At 66.0% G+C, this 16114-nt stretch overlaps 4 protein-coding genes across 4 annotated transcripts in view; 3 read left to right on the top strand and 1 right to left on the bottom strand.

Moving 5' to 3' along the window:
• CHLNCDRAFT_144271 (hypothetical protein) overlaps positions 1-1043 on the top strand; it is a gene marked incomplete at both ends in the record, with an annotated part of 3155 nt that extends 2112 nt beyond the window's left edge. Inside the window, 3 exons of the mRNA XM_005848823.1 lie at positions 62-257; positions 509-632; positions 830-1043. Of these exons, the coding sequence (XP_005848885.1) occupies positions 62-257; positions 509-632; positions 830-1043 (534 nt within the window). The remainder of the gene's footprint in view (positions 1-61; positions 258-508; positions 633-829) is intronic.
• A 417-nt stretch (positions 1044-1460) lies between these two features.
• Positions 1461-6333, bottom strand: CHLNCDRAFT_144270 (hypothetical protein; the record flags this gene model as incomplete). The annotated part of the gene is made up of 14 exons (XM_005848617.1): positions 1461-1619; positions 1765-2064; positions 2220-2273; positions 2414-2519; positions 2684-2805; positions 2986-3060; positions 3212-3289; positions 3407-3502; positions 3637-4203; positions 4358-4435; positions 4572-4649; positions 4786-4953; positions 5065-5214; positions 5404-6333. 14 exons carry the CDS (start codon positions 6331-6333, stop codon positions 1461-1463), a joined length of 2961 nt encoding a protein of 986 aa, XP_005848679.1.
• Positions 6334-6773: 440 nt separating this feature from the next.
• CHLNCDRAFT_144269 (hypothetical protein) lies at positions 6774-8784 on the top strand (the record flags this gene model as incomplete). Its single annotated transcript, XM_005848822.1, has 5 exons — positions 6774-6814; positions 7250-7446; positions 7813-7915; positions 8140-8398; positions 8662-8784. The coding sequence occupies 5 exons, from the start codon at positions 6774-6776 to the stop codon at positions 8782-8784; spliced, it is 723 nt and encodes a 240-aa protein (XP_005848884.1).
• Positions 8785-11101: 2317 nt separating this feature from the next.
• On the top strand, positions 11102-11789 carry CHLNCDRAFT_13786 (hypothetical protein; the record flags this gene model as incomplete). The annotated part of the gene is made up of 4 exons (XM_005848821.1): positions 11102-11228; positions 11346-11429; positions 11576-11655; positions 11757-11789. Coding segments are annotated over 4 exons (324 nt in total), but the record flags the coding sequence as incomplete, so codon positions are not given.
• Between the last annotated feature and the right edge of the window lie 4325 nt (positions 11790-16114).

Genomic DNA, 16114 nt, shown 5'->3' with positions numbered 1-16114 from the left:
GCCAACGGGTGCGCGCCACCCACTCCCCCACCCCCACCCCCACCCCCCGCCTCCCCGCCAGGTGCTGCACGCCAGCCTGTCCAGCCTGGGCCTAGCCAAGACGCTGCCCTACCTGGTCATGTTTGCCGCCAGCAACGCGGGCGGGTGGGCGGGGGACTGGGTCATCAACGTGCGGCGGCGCAGCGTGGCGGCGGGGCGCAAGCTGGTCAACACCGCAGGCTTCTGGAGCGCGGCGGCGGCGCTGATGCTGATGCCGGGTGCGCGCGCGCATGTGTGTGTGTGTGGTGGCCTGTGCGTGTGTGATGCGTGCGTGCCGATGCAGGTGGGTGGGGGTGAGCGAGGCGGGGAGAGGTGGGTAGCGCGCACCCCTTGCCATCTCCCTCCATGCGCACACCCCGCCCTGCCTGCGGCACACTGCGCTGCCCCTGCCTCCTCTGGGCCGTGCCCAGCCGCCACGCCCACTGCCGCTACGCCCACCCCTCCCTGCCCCCTCCTGCCCCGCCCGCAGGCGCTCGCTCCGTGGCCTCGGGCGTGGCCTTCACCACGCTGGCGCTGGGCTGCTGCGGCTTCTCGCGGGGCGGCTTCAGCGTGAACCATATGGACATAGCGCCTCGCTACGCGGGGGTCGTCATGTGAGAGAGATGAGAGGGGAGTGTTGTGTGGGTGGGGGAGTGGGCGGTGTGGGTGGGCATCCCCGGGTGCAGTCTGGCGAGCAGGGGCGGCAGCGGGGCGCGGTCCTGCGCTGCCCACTGCACCTCCCTTGGCGGGGCATTGGCGGTGCATGCGCCTGATGGCGTGCCGCCGCCGCCGCGCCCCCGCCCGCCTGCAGGGGCATCAGCAACACGGCGGGCACGCTGTCGGGCGTGGTGGGCGTGGCCACCACCGGCTACCTGCTGCAGTGGGCGGGCGGGGCGGACCGCCCCGCGGGCTGGTACCAGGCGTTTGCGGTGGCGGCGGTGCAGTGCGTGGCGGGCAGCCTCGTCTTCCTGGCGGCGGCCCGGGGCGACCGGCTGTTTGGCGGCGATGCCGCAGACTTCCAATAGAGGCGCACTTGCCCAGCGCCCCAACGGTACCGTTGATGAACTTGCCGTGACTGCTTGATGATTTCTCAAGTCACTGTTCGCACTGCATTTCCGTCCATGCCTTATTGCTCCCCTATGTGACCCACTGGCCCTATTCTTGCTTTACAGCCTGTAACGCTACACAATGTTGCAGCAGGAGCTGAGTGGGCCAGAGGGCCAGTAGTTCCAACCCAGTATCAACCCAACAAAACAAGCAGGAACACTTCCAGTTGAGTGTCATCTCTGTTCATTGGCATGCACACCAGGCCTTATAAATGCTGGCTGCTCGTGGCACTGCCGGGCGTCAGTCAGTCAGTCGGCCACTCAGTCACTACGTCGGTCGGTGAAGGCGGTGAAGGCGGTGAAGGCGGCTACCCACAGGAGGTGAGCCTGGTAGGGCTAGCGATCATAGGGGTCTGGCAGCGGGCTCAGCCAGTTGTCCTCGTCCTTGACCTGCTGCTGCAGCATGACCAGCTGCCCCTGCAGCTGCATCACCTCGGTGTCCCGCTCCTCCAGCTCACCACGCACGCGGTCCCGCTCACCCTTGAGCCGCTCAATCTGAGGGGAGGGCACATGGGGAGGGAGGGAGGACAGCAATCAGGGCAGTGTCAGGCACAGGCGCAAGAGGGAGCCAGGTGCAATGGACAGGCAGCGACAGCTGCGGAAACAGCACGCGCGGCACTTGCTAGCCCCCTGCGCGCACCTCCTGCCGCGCCGCCTGCAGCTCCCTTGTGGCGGCATCCAGCCGGCCCGGCGCCGCCCGGCTGGCTCCGTGGCGCGCCGGCGACGCGCCGCCGCTCATCCCGCTGCTGCTGCTGCTCCTGGGTGACATGTCTCCGCCGTCCTCCTGGCTGTTGGCATGGGAAGCAGGCGCCGCCGCCTGCTTCCTCAGCTGCTGCACCTCGCGCCGCGCCTGCGCCTCGGCATGCTGTGCGGCGGCCAGCTGCTGCCGCAGGCTAAACGCATCGGAGCTGTCCCGCTGGAGATCATCCAGCTCCACAGCCTGCGCTCAGCAGGAACAGGACCCTGGATCGCGCCTAGGTCTGCTACACGGCGTGGCTCATGCGCCCAACTTGCCGGCCGCCCGCAAAGCGCAGCGTAAGTGACGGCGTGCCAGGCGCGCAGGGAGGAGGCGAGGCAACTTGCCTGGTCCAGCACTTGCTTCTGCAGCTCCTGCGCTTTGCCGCGCTCCCGGCTCAGGTCCTCGTGCATCTGGAGGTTGGGGAGGGGTGTTGTGTGCGTGTGTTGGTGGGGTGGCAGGCTTCCTTCAGCGCCGGTCAGCCCTCAGGCTGTGGGTGTGAGCGCACGAGGCAGCCACAATGCATACATGGTCCAGCCCGCCGCCACAAGACCCTGCGCAAGGTCCTGCATGCCTGCATGAGCTGCAGGTCCTTCTCTTGGAGCTCCATGCGCAGCCCGGTGACCACGTCGCGCAGGGGAGAGGCGCCGCTGCCGTTCCTGCGAACACGCGCAGGACAGCCACGCCTCGGCTATTGCGAGCAGGCACGGCCTGGCCCAGCTGCAGCTGAGCGAGCCCGGCTGGAATCAAACACAATGCAGGGAGGTCAGCGGGCACCTGCCGCCAGCGGGCCGCGTGCCGGGCCACCCAACCCTCCACGCACCTGCCAGCCTTGGCCAAGCGGTCCTCTGCTGCTGCTGCCGCCTGCCGCGCCTCCTGCAGCTGGCACTCCAGCTGCGCCAGCCGCGACTCCAGCGCCTCGCGCTGCACCTGGGCAGACAGAGCCTGCAGACGGGGAGTAGGCCGAGGGTGGTCCCAAATGAGGGTCGCCTGCCTACCTTCGTGCAACGTGCTGACCATCTGATGTGCATCATCAGCAGCATGTTTCCTTGCGCAGCTTGCCTGCTGTGCCTGCTGGGCGGCAGCCGCCTCCTGGAGCTCCAGATCCGCCCGCGCATCACGCACCGCCTGCTGCAGCGCGGCCACCTGCTGGCGGTGCTGCCCGCTGGCCTGCAGCTGGGCCTCGAAGTCGGCGGTGGCCTGCACAACACACAGCGCAAGCAGCAGCAGGTGCTCAGAAAATGCTGGCTCTGTGTGCGCCTGATCACTGTGTGCAAGCAACTGAGAGGCAGATGCTTGCTCTCACACTCGGTACATGTCAGAGCAGTGCGTGAGGTGCGTGCTGCCTCACCTTTGCGAGGTGCTGGCGCAGCTGGTCGCGCTCCTGCTCCATCTCCGCCAGGCGGCCCTGCATGCTGGTGAGCTGGTGCTGCAGAAAACCAACGGGCGCAAAGTCGGGCTGAGCATCGGTGGGACGAGGTCCAGCACCAGTCACAACAGTCATGCTGGGAGGCGCCATTGATTGCAGCAGGACGTCGGTACACACCTCATACGAGGCCTGGCTGGTGGTGTGCGCCTGCCGCAGCTCCTCATTCTCGTCCTGCAGCTGCCGGCACTGCCGCTGCGCGCCCGCAAGCTGGTCCTGCATCAGGAGTAACGCAGCAGCGGGGCCGCCCAGGGCAGTGGATGCATGCACGGGTGAGCTGGAATCAGGGCTCACCATTTCAATGACGATCAATGAGCACACATGGCCTGGCCTTGCTTGCTGCGCCCCACCTGCAGCCGCTTCATCTGTGTGTGCGTCGCTTTGACGTGGCTCCCCAGGCCATGCTGCGCCGCCTCTGCCGTCTCTGCACGTGCAGCAATGCTGCTGCTGCGCTCCTGCTCCCCAGCCAGCGCCGCCTCCAACCCTTCGCAGTGCTGCTGCTGCTCCTGCAGTTGCCTGCGCAGCTGCCGCACCGCATCGCCAGCAGCCTCGGCCTGCTGCCGTGCGGCAAGCAGCTGCTGGTCCTGGCCTTCTGAGTCGGCGGCAACGGCGTCCATGTCCGCCGCCAACTGGCGCCAGCGCTGCTCTGCCACAGCGCACCGCTCCTCGGCTGCCTGCTGCCTGGCAGCCGCCTGCCGGGCAGCTTGCTCCTGGGCCACCTTCTCAATTGCCAGCATCTGGCAGCGCGATGCCAGCTCGCGCTGCTCCTCCTGCGCCTGCTGCCGCACCTCCTGCAGGCGCTGCTCCCACTCCTCCTCCGCCCGCCGCAGCCGCTCCGCCACCTGGCTCTCGCTGCTGCCGGCGGTGGCGAGCATGTCCTGCAGCTGATGCTGCAGCCTCGTCACATGTGCATTCTCCTGCGCCAGGTGACAACAGTCCCACACCCCAACATTGAGACATTGAGAGGACACCCGGCGAGAACAAACATGCTCCGTTTCTTCAATGAACACTCTGCCCTGGCAGCGTGCTCCTGAGGCGCCAGCCAAGCCAGGCTGTGGCAGGCAGCCCCACCTGGTCCCACGCCTCGCTGAGCTGTGCCACCCGCTGCCGCAGCTCTTCATTCTCCTGCCGCTGCACCTGCCCAACAGCCTGCACAGCCAGCCCACAACCACGGCATGGTTGCGGTGCATCCATCCAGATGATCGATACGATGCAGTACACACATGCAGGTTTAGCAAGGACCACTGGGACCTGCGCTGCTGGTCCCTGGTGCTGGCTGGCCCACCTGCATGCGCGCAATGCTGTCGATGCTGTCGCTGTGCACCGACTGTCGCCGCTGCACATCGCCTCGCAGGGCGGCCGCCTGCAGCATCGGGCCCGATGAGGAGGCAGACATCAGGTAGGCTGGCATGCAAGCAGCGCCTGTGTGGCAGAGCGGCGCACGCATTGCATGTATCGTCATGCAGCTCGGATGCTGGGCTGCACACAGGTGCACCCACCTCCTGCATAGCCTCTGTCGCCCGTGCCTCTGCCTCTGCTGCACGCAGGTGCGCGGCCTCCACAGCTCCCGCCTGCTGCGCCGCTCGCTGCTGCAGCTGGTCACACTGCTCCTGGAGGCCCTCGGCGGCTGCCGCCGCCTCCTGCGACTTCATGCGCTCCAGCTGCAGCTGAAGAGCGCATGGGGAGGTGGCAAGACGGGTCGGCAGTGTAGTGGACAGCGGGCGGACGCAGCTGTTGCTACCAGCCTGCCAGCCCACGCCTGGAAGAAGAAAACCCACCTGTGCCTCCAGCTCATTGATGCGGCTGAGCAGCACAATGGTGCCCCTGGGGCTGTCACCTGCCGCCTGCTCTGCTGCCAGCCGCTTGCCGGCAGGTGACGAGGCGGCAGAGCTGGGCCTCCAGTCGGCTGCCTGCTCTTGCTGCTGCAACTGCGATGGATGATGGGGGCTCCACTGGTTGCTGGAAACTGCCGGTGCCGCTGCCTGGTCTGCGCTTCCAGGGCGGGCCGCTGTTCCCCCCGTCGCAAGGCCCTGCTGCCTGCCGCGGAGCGCTGGCATGGCATCAAACAAAGGTGTCAGCCGCAGGCTGATGGTCATTGGATCGCTGTCTTCCCGCACCTCCTCCACCGCTGCCACTGCTGCACGCGCTGGGCTGCCGCCACCGCTGCTGGCCGCCTCGGTGCCTGGCGCTGCAGGGCGAGCAGCTTGCGCCACGGCTGGCGCCGCGCTGCTGCCGGGGTAGGCGCGGATTCGGAAGTCCTGCTGCATTTGCAGCTGGCTGCTGGGGCGAGCCAGCAGCGTGGCGGCCGCGCTGCTGGCCACTGCTGTGCTGTTCTGGGCGGCGGTGCGGGAGCAGTCCAGCTGCAGCTGGCGCAGCTGCTCCTGCAGGGTGGCGCGCCTGGGCGATGTGCCATCCGCCAGGGCCCCCGAACCAGCCAGCTTGGCTGCCGCAGGGGAGGGCCGGTAAAAGGGGGACCCTGCTGCCGCCGCCGATGCAGCAATGGCTTTGGCCTGGGCCGCTGGCGCTTGCTGGGCCAGCATGTGTTGCTCCAGCAGGCTGGGCTTCTTGAGAGGGCTGCCGATCCCAGCGCCAGCTGCGGCGCTTGCCGGTCTGCGGCTGCCGCCCGCCGCTGCCGTGCCATGGAAGCTGCTGCCGCCTGCGCCCCGGAATGGGGAGGGGTCGCGAGGCGTGAACCTCGTTGTGACAACCCCAGCGTGGCTAGACAGAACTGCAGCAGGAGCGGCTCCTGCTGCAGCTGCAGGCCGCCCAGAAGTCGCTGTCAGCGGGCTGCTGCGGAAGCTGTACCCGGCCTCCGCCTCCAGCCGCCGCTCGTAGCCTCCCAGGATGGAGGGGTTGGGCTGGGGCGTCAGCCGGCCGCCCGCGTGTCGGCTGGCGGGCGTGACCAGCAGCGAGGTGTGCTGCTGCCGCGCCGAGCTGTCGGGCGTGCCTATGGGCCACGTCCCGCGGGGTGCCGTGGCGCCTGGGACCGATGCCTTGCTCCTCTCCAGCTCGGCCTGGATGCTGCGCAAAAAGTCGGTGCCCGACATGGGCGCCCGTCACTGCCGCCGCCGTCACGGGGGAGTGCCGGCTGGACCCCAATTCGAATGCCTCGCTTCCTGCCGGTGCCTCAAGATGCTAGTGTGCACGCGCAGCGCTCCTGCGCTGCTGGTCACTCCGCCTGAGTTGAAGTGCAGGCAGCTGCAGCCAGCCGACTCTCCCTCCTCGCATCAATCACCACCACTCCTTCGTCCAACCGAGCTGGGGTTGGGGAGGCGAGGCGGCTGTTTTGACCGCGTCTGTCACTTTGCCGCCGTGGCGCAGTGCATTATGTACTGCGCCTGGGCGCTAGCAGCCGCCCGGCCACCCTGCGATCGCTGTGCCGTCGTCTTGCACTCTCGCAGGCGAAGCTTGGCCTCCAGCCAGGCCCTGATCGCCGGGCGCTGCCCCTCCCTGTCCGCCCTTCTCGCTTGGCGCTGTCAGCAGCGAGATGGCGGACAACTTCCTGACAGTGGTGCCCGTGGAGCTCAAGTTCAGGCAAGTCTACCGGCCGCCTCCTCTTCAGCTGGCCCGCCTTGAAGCGGCTGGGCGCACCCAGGGCCGCCTACTGCCCCTGGCAGCCGCTACGGCGCCCCGCTGACCGGGCGATCGTGCCGCGAGGGCCTGGCGCTCGGAGGGGGCAAGCCGCCAGCCGAACGTTTTCCTGCCGCTTTGCCACATTTTCCATACGTCCAAGGAGCCCTGTGCCAAGCCGATCAAAAGCTGGCTCAGTGGGGAAGTTTTCCCACTGTTGCGCACGTGCCGCCACCGCCGCCACGACCCCCCAAACGGGCCTGTTTTGTGCTCTCGCTGTCTTCTTGCATTGCTCCATCTCATTTTCTTTGCCCTGTAGAGCTGCATTCCAGCGTGCCAGAAGCCACACACAACACACCGGGGCTGCTGTGATCCCCTTGCCCCACCCCGCAGGTTTGAGCTCCGCAAGAATGTGCCGTGCACGTTGACCCTACAAAACCCCACGGGGGACCGCGTGGCCTTCAAGGTCAAGACCACCAGCCCCAAGAAGTACTGCGTGCGGCCCAGCAGCGGCATCGTGGAGCCCGGCAGCAGCAAGGAGGTGCAGGTCATCATGCAGGCGCAGCGCGAGTACCCGCCCAGCCTGGCAGGTGGGCACCGCTGTGTGGCGCCACGGCGGTGTGTGGCTGCCGGCTGCACGCCTGCAGGCCGCTGCCGTGGAGGCATGCATGGCAGGCAGGCGTGCAGCAGGGCAGCGCAGCACGGCGCAGGCTGCAACAGGCCTGGTGGCAGCGCTGCCTATGGTCGCTTCGAGGCAAAGGTGTCTGGTGGCGTGCCACGGCACCGCAGCCCCTCCGTGCTGGCTGCGTGCCAGGTCACAGCTTGGTGCAGCAACCAGCCATGCCGGGCAGACCTGGCTGCATGCCTACGAGCAGAATCAATCCACACCTGCGCTGCTGCACCGTCGTTGCCCTAACGCCCGTTGCTGGCGCTCTTCCTGCTCCCTGCCCTGGCAGACTGCAAGGACAAGTTCCTGGTGCAGTGCGTGAAGCTGGGGCAGACAGATGCAAAGGAGGTGATGCCAGAGATGTTTGACGCGACAAAGCAGAAGGACATCAGGTGTGGGGAAGGGTTGGCAGCTGGCAGGCAGCAGTTGCTAGAGCGCCGGCAAGCGCGTGTAACTCGCTGTAGCACTGTAGCACTGATTCAGCGCTGGGGGGTCATCACATTTGCTGCCCTGCTGGCTGTGGCCGTGCGCGTGCATTCCCTGCCTGTGTGCACACACTCTTGTCCTGCTGCTGCGGCTCATGAGACTCGCTGCCTGTTTTCCGGCCTTGTCGCAGGCAAACCAAGCTGCGGGTGGTGCTGGTGGGCCCGCCCAAGCCGCCCTCGCCAGTGCCTGAGGGCGTGGAAGAGCCGGTGAGCCCCGCCACGCTGGGCGGCTACAAGGATGCCCCCAGCGCGGGCACCGCCGCGGCCGGCGCCAGCCTGCGGGACCAGCTGGGGGCTGCACAGGAGGACAAGGCGGAGATCCGCAAGCGGCTGGAGCTGCTGGAGGATCGGTCAGCGGCGGGCGGCGGCGGGCGTGCCGCGTTGAAGCAGGTGGGCGAGGGCCGAGGGTGCTGAAACGGTGTGCGGGCCCCACCCGGGACTGGCAGTTCAGCGGCGACTGGCAGCGCGGGTGCTTGGACGTGGGGATGGCAGCTGCATACCGCCAGCCAAGCACAGGCCGTGCCGCCTGCTTGTGGCCATGCATGCCAGCAGGTGCGTGGCATGGAGCCAGCAGCAGCAGCTGTAGCAGCACACATGTGTTGATGGGGTAGCTGGTAACCTTGCCCGTCGCCCTCTGGCCCCGCCTGCTGCAGCCCAAGGCGAACGGCGGTTTTAGCGTGCTGCAGCTGCTGCTGGTGGCGGTGCTGGCCTTCCTCATCGGCCACTTTGCCAACGTGGCGGTGCCGCTGCTGACAGAGAAGCTGAAACAGCAGTAGCGTGGCACCAGCAGCACCGGCGGGCGCACTGTCTTGTTCGGGCGCCAACACAGCGAGCTGCAGGAGCAGCGGCAGCCGCATGAACTCCACCAGCAGGGATGCGAGGTGGGGCGCAGCATTTGGGTGCCCCGTGGCCGCGGCGCCCCCTCTTGGCATCAGCAGCCGGCGGTGGCATCGCACGCACCAGGCTGCAGGCCTTGCGAACACCGCCCCTCGACATGTTTATCTCTCATGGTTCAACAGATCCGCAAGGCGCAGCAGCGCCCCTCTTTCGTCGCATTGGCCCGGCCGTCCTCTTCTTTACCGCTTTCACCTCTTACGTGTTCTGAAGGCCTCCCACCCACTGTAACCCTTGACGTGACGCACTCGGTGATTGCCCTGCGCTGTGCTGCTGATGCTGGGCACCGGCCGTCGCCACCTGATGGCGGTTGGAAGGTGGTTGTGTCAGCTGCCTGCCTAGTCAGCATCCTCCAGCCGCGTATAACTCGACACCATTCTTTTCGCTACTAGTACTGAAGACTGCAACCCCAATCCAGCACGGGCATTCAAGAGAGCATCCACCCAAATGAGGAGCCTGCTGCTGCTGCTGGCTCTCTGCCCCCTGCTGTTCCAGCCTTCGGCTGCCTTCATCAAGGTCTACGGCACCAGCTTTGCCGATGAGAATTGCAGGGAGTTCGCTTGGGTGGGCGCCAACACGTGAGTTCCGGAACCGTTGTGGCTCGATCCAAGGAGCACGCTGCGCCACGACAGCGGGGCGGCGGCGCGCGCAGTACTGCCCCAAGGAAGCTTGCCCCCACTTGCTGCAATCATTCCCTCACCTATCCCTGTGCCGCCTGGTGCAGCTGGCGCATGCTCGAGGCGCAGGCGGGCACTACCGGGGTTGAGGTGTGGCCAGGCGGGCCGCCCACCTTGCATGCCTCCCCGCCTCCCCTGCCCGTAGCCTCTGGCCAGCCTGAGCCCGCAGACCGCCAGCCGCAGCCAGTCCAGCGGATGCCTACACTTGTTTGCCCTCAATCTTTGAAACTTGCTGCTCGCCGCCCCCTACCGCAGCTCAACGGCAAGAACCCGGTGACCAACCTGCTGGACAACGCCGCCGCCCTCAACCTCACCATGCTGCGCGTGTTTGCCACCGGCGTCACCCCAGAACTGCCCCTCCAGGTGGAGGAAGGTGAGCTGGGATGCTGCCGGGGCCAGGGATGTGGCAAAGGAGGCGGGGGCAGGCTGAGGCCCCGAATCGCCAGCTCAGTGCTCGAGCTGTGCCTGCCACACACGCTGGCCCTGTTCTCCCCTCGCCCCCGCAGGCACCTACAACCAGGTGGCGCTCAAGGCGCTGGACCAGGTGGTCGCTGATTCGGCCGACCGCGGCCTGCACCTGCTGCTCATCCTCGCCCGCAACTGGGGCGGCCCCGACTCGCGCGCTCAGGTGCGTAGGGCAGCACACCAGGCCGTGCTGGGGGCTGCCTGTGGCGTTGGTGATGTTCCAGCCCCGCTTACCAGAGCACTGCGCCACGTCAGCCACGCGGCGCCAATGCTGCTAGCAGTGCAGGCCTGCACGCAGCCCTCTTGATACTCTGTGCCGCTGGCTTGCCTGACCCACCCTTGGCGCTGCGCTCTGTGCCGCCTGCCCTGCCTGGTCCTGCAGTATGCCAGCTGGAATGGGTTGAAAAGCCCCGACGACTTCTACACCTCCCCAGCTGTGCGGCAGGCCTACAAGGCCCACCTGGACTTCATGATCAACAGGGCCAACACCGTCAACGGCAGGACGTACAGGTGAGCCCGCGCGAGTCTGCCTGATTGAGTCAGCGCTTAGCTCGACCTGGCGGCATGTGAGCTGGATGCGCTGAGCTGTTGGGAAAGGCGTCAGCCATCTGTTTTGAGCTGCTGCCGCCCGCAGGGACGACCCCACCATCTTTGGCTGGAACCTGGTAAGCCACCGCCGCCAGCAAGTGGTTGCGCGCTACGGGTCCCTGCGCGCCAGTCAGCGACAAAACTCGCTATCAGCAGAACCCCTGTGCCGCTGCCCACACATTTCTTCGCCCCTCTGCAAGGCAGATGAACGAGCCGAGGTACTTTTTGAATGAAAGCGATCCCTGCGCCAAGGACCCCAAACCCTGCGCCGACAACCTGCAGGCAAGGGCACACGGGCCAGCACCACGCAGCCCAGCACCGCTGCTGGTGTCTTGCAGGACGCCAGCGGGCCGCGCCCGCGCTGCTGCTGCCATGGCAACGGCCTGACCCCGCCCAGCGACAGGGCCAAACAGACCCGCTTGCCTCCCCACCTGCTTGCTTGCAGATCTGGATTGAGGAGATGGCGGGCTGGCTGAAGAGCCTGGACCCCAACCACCTCGTCACGGTCGGGGAGGAGGGCTTCTGGGGCCCGGGGAGCCCCCAAGCCCAGAACAACCCGCAGCCCTCCAGCAGTGAGCCGGGCTGGGGCCGTGGGTGTGCACTGCTGCTGACGTGCACGTGGCGCGTTCCTGCTGCCCTGCTGGTGAGGGGATCATGGCTGGATGCAATGCACCTCTTGACGTGCCGGGCCTGGGCTGGTGCCGCTGCTGCAGGTTGGGCCCAAGCCACCGGCCAGGACTTTGTCCCCAACCACTCCATCGACTCGATTGACTTTGCTGGCATCCACATCTGGCCAGGTGGGTGATGGTATCAGGGGCGGGCAGGAACGGGCACGCTGGGCGGGCTGGAAGCCAGGCTGGCGAGTCTGGTGGGTGCCTGAACTGGGGCGGGGAGGTGAGCGGGCACTTGTGGCTGATGGCTGCCCCTCCATACGGCGCTGCAGATAACTGGAACATCACTGAGCAGGCCTTCTTGCAGCGCTGGATTGACACCCACATGGCGGCCGCTCGCGACATGAACAAGGTAAACCCCATTGCTGGGAGCACGGTCTTGCTGCGCATTCTGGCCTGGCCATGCAGGAGACCGGGCCCTGGCGCTGCCGCAATGCCTGCCATGCGCTGCAGCCGCTGATCATCGAGGAGTTTGGGAAGAACGTGACTGATCAGGAACTGGCCACCATCCAGAAGGAGCGCAACCCCACCTTTCAGACGGTGATGGGGGCCCTGAACAGGAGCCTGGGGGCGGACGACGTGCTCAAGGCGGCCATGGTGCGTGGCCCAGATGTGGGCGGGCAGCATTGCACGGTGGTCAGGCCGTCGTTAAGGCCGTCCAAGCTTGCACGTGTGTGGCGGGCTGATCATCCAGGCACCCTCCCTCACCCTTTCTGACCCATGTTGGTTGGCTGGGGGCTGCAGTTCTGGATGTACGACCCCGTGCTGGTGGACAAGAGCTCGCCCGGGTGGGGCAACTACAGCCAGGACCAGGTGGGTGTGCGTGTGCATGCCGGCGCTGATCAGTAGCTGCAGGTCAGTGTCGGCTGTTGCCTTGGACCAGCAAAGCTGGTCCAAATGGAGGCAAAGAGATGCTGACCTGAGTCCTGCCCCTCCCAACCCCCGCCAGGTGTTCACGACAAGCTCCACCATGCGCGACATCATTGCTCCTACTGCACGCCTGGCAGCCCAGTACAAAGCAAAGGTGGGGTTGGTTGGATGCCGGCAGCGCCCAGTTACCAGCCGCCTGTGGCAGTTGTGCCATGCCAATTCTTTGCTGTCTGGTCTGCTCCGCAGGTTCCCGGATGCACCCCGCAGACCACGCAGGCCCCTGCCGGCAGGAAGTTGCTGCACGTGCCGATGGTGTGATGCGCAAGCAGTGCGGCCCTTGCAAGTTGATGGTGCAACAACGGCACAGCGTGACAGATGAGCAGGGCATCATACAGACAAGCAGCTTCGAGGATCAGATGACAGCGTAGCCTTGCAGATGCATAACAGGGTCAACAAGATTGCAGCCCAGATGAGGTGTGGTGGATGCTGACAGCGGTGGCGGCCAGCGGCGCTTTGTAGCCAATTACCTGGGCAGCATGCCGGCACGGGCAACCGCGAGGCAGGCAGGCTGGCGGGCGGGCTGCTGGGAGGGCTGGCGCTGCGCGCGCCACACCCCATCACCCAAGACCACCGGCTTCATGCCACCGACATTGCCATGGGTGCGCCGTGTTTGTGGCGTCTCACCCGCCAGAAGCACTACTGCGCGTTCCACCCCTCCCACCTGTTCCGGGATCCCAAGCGCAGACAAATGGCAATCTCGGTGACTGCTACTCCAAGGCTGAGGTGGAGCAGCCATCCATGCAACGAGTGCTGCAGAGCGCTGAGCGGCTTTTGGGCGTGCAGCCGCCACCACGCAGCCTGTTGCTTGGGGAAGACGGCGGCGTGCGGCGCGTCATAGCGTGCGTTTCACGAGTATGGCGTGTTGGCCAGCGCACCCCTACCTAACAATGTACTTCCCCGAGACTCGCATGTTAGCTTTACCAGACTTTAAGCCCACACAAGCCAAGCCAAGCCTAGCGCATGGAGCGGCTGCCTGTCTCCGCCCCCACTGATAGCACGGAGGTGGCGGGCGTTGGCGCCAGCGCAGCAGCAACAATCCGTGGCCGAGCAGAAAAGGTGCCACTTTTCTGGTCGGTTCCAAGCAGCCGCTTCCCTCATTTGCATTTGTCTCGAACTCTCCTTAGCGTTGTCTGTTGCTGTGAAGAGCGGGGGCAAGGAGGAGGTAGGGCGGTGAAGAGTGTGCACTGCCGGCAGGGCGGCGCAGCACAACGCACACAACAACGCAGAACTTTTGCCCGTCGCATCAAACAACGGTGCATCAGGCTGTGGGGGCACTTTGCACCCAATCTGAACTCAGCCTGTTCACCCGCCTGGCGAGGAAGTCCGACAGTCACCCACCACCCGCAGGTGTTGTTCCAGGCAGCAACTTGCCGACCCGCCGGAGGGGCCCGCCGCCCTCTCCTTGCGGCCGGGCTGCCGCAGCTGCAGGGGGTCCCGCTTCGGCGACTCAAGCTCTCTGCTGCGCTGCCGTTTGTTTTTGAGGGTGCCGAGCCCAAGCGCGACAACCGTGCAGTGCTGAATCGGACAACCCAACGCATGATTCAGGTGGCGGCGGGGGAGATGACGAGGGCCTGACAAGCCAGGAGGCGTCATCACACCGCGCCTCGTTGCATCAGCGCTGATTACCAACACCAGCAGCCATGGCCGACAAGCCCAGCTGGCAGCAGCCCAAACGCAGGTGCTGGCGGTTTGCAGGCATATACAGGCCGACACTGCTGTCCACCTACAAGCGTCTGCAGCAGGCTGCCAACCACCGCCCCCACCACTGATGGCGGAGCGCGGGCGCTGGCGCCTGCGCAACAGCCAGTGGCGCCGTGGCCTTAGAAAAGGTGGGACACCTATTCTAAGCGTCGTTGCCCTCATCTGCATCGCCCTCAGTCTCCAACTCTCCTTGGCGCTGCCTCTGGGCCGCGGCTAAGAAAGGCCTTCTTTGAAGGCGCTGGAGCTAGTGTCTAAACCCTCCGAGAGGGCACAGGTTCGATTCCTCCCATGTCGAAACTTTGTGAGGACAAACGCGGCATAGCTGACCGGCTCAGCGCCAATCCAAGCCAATTCCTTCGGGAACGCCTAATAGAATCGCCAAGGCTTCGGCACAGGCCTCCCCGGGACCCATTCACTACTAGTGGGGGGTACTGCACTTGGCGCGTCGGGCAGATCAAATAATGGTCTAAAGCTAGACGTTAAAACCGGGAAGTTAAGCCTGTGGAGGCTCTTCCCCACCTTTACCTTTACCTTTACCTCTCTGCTGTGCAGAGCGGGGGCAGGTGATGCAGGGCGGCGCAGCACAGCGCACATAGCAGTTCAGAACTTTTGCCGTCTGTCGCATCAAACAGCGGTGCATCAGTCTGCGGGCTGAACTGGTTAACTGCAAAACATTACTCCCGTTCTGAACTCAGCCTGTGCCCCCGCCTCGCCAGGAATTCCGACAGTCAACGTTCGACCTCAGGTGTTCCCCGGACATGGGAATTCCAGGGTTAGCTTCATAGCTGCCGTACTGCACGCGAATGGAACGCCTCTGGACTTTTTAGGCGGCAAGGAGGCGGCCACGAAGGAGCTGGAAATCTACGAGCATGTCTCTGTGGACCTCCCAACAATTTCTGTGGGCGCTGTGCTGGCCACGTGCCCCCACGCGGCCCTGATTGAATCAGACAGCAGCGGGACCACTCTGGCGAGGGTGACGCAAGCCGTGGAGCGGCGCTGTGGGCCCCTGCTTCAAGTGCTGCCTGCCACGGCCACCACAACGGTGAGGAACGAGGTGCAGGATGCGAAGCTGCTGCAAGCGCAACTTGCCGATCCGCAGGAGGGGCCGCCGGCCGCCGCAGCTGCAGGGGGTCCTGCTGCGGCGCCTCAAAGCTCTTCTCTGCTGCGCTGCAGTTTGTTTTTGAGGGTGCCGAGTATGGGCCCAAGCGTGACAACCGTGCAGCGCTGAACCGGACCACCCAGCGCACTGCGCTCATGATTCAAGCGGCGGCAAGGGGAGATGAGGACCGCCTGAAAAGCCTGGAGGCGGCATCACACCGCGCCTTGCTGCCGCTCATGGCACTGCTGCAGCAGCGACTGCAGCAGCAAGGGCACCAGACCGTGCAAGCCATGCGGGAGGCGGACGGCCAGGCAGCGGCAGTCTTCATGCGAGCGGCAATAGGGGGCAATCGGGCCAACGAGGGCAGCCCAGCAGCGGCTGCAACACCGGCGGCTTTGGGGGCACAGGGTGGCAGCACTGGCTCGCCCCTGCCACCGCCGCCGCAGCAAGTGCAGCTGGTGAGCGGGCGGCGGCTGGTGATCAGCGGCGACAGCGACGTGCGGACGCTGTGCTGGCAGGCAGGCACCGACTTTTTGATGCTGCATGTCGGCTGCCGTGGCGGCACGCTGATTACTCAGCAGCACCTGGAGAACTTGGGCATCAGCCCTGTGCAGCTGCTGCTGCTGGCGCCCGCGGCCGGCTGCGACTATGATCCAGCTGGCGTGTTGGGTTGCGGCATCGTGTCGGCCATGGCAATGGCACGCATGACGCCGCCACTCGTGACAGCGGCTGGCCCCAGCGCTGTGGCGGACCATTGGATAGATCAGGAGTGGGTTGAGGTGGAGGGCGGGGGCAAGGTGCAGCTGTTCGACAAGATTGCAGCAGCTCTGGCAGCAGCCCAAATGCAGCCGGTGTTAGTGCTGGTGGATGCTGGCGGCGACGGCGGTCAGCGGCGCTTTGCAACCACTTACCTGGGCCGGCATGCTGGCGCGGGCGAGGCAGGCAGCGAGCAGCTGGCGGGGCTGCTGAGAGGGCTGGCGCCGCCGCACCCCATCACCCAAGACCACCGGCTTCATGCCAACGACATTGCCATGGGTGCGCCGTGTGTGTGTGGCGCTTGACCCCCCCCCCCCCCCCCAAA

The sequence above is a fragment of the Chlorella variabilis genome, assembly GCF_000147415.1.
Source record: "Chlorella variabilis unplaced genomic scaffold CHLNCscaffold_7, whole genome shotgun sequence".
In the NCBI taxonomy this organism is placed as follows: domain Eukaryota; kingdom Viridiplantae; phylum Chlorophyta; class Trebouxiophyceae; order Chlorellales; family Chlorellaceae; genus Chlorella; species Chlorella variabilis.
This window is presented reverse-complemented; position numbering and strand designations above follow the sequence as displayed.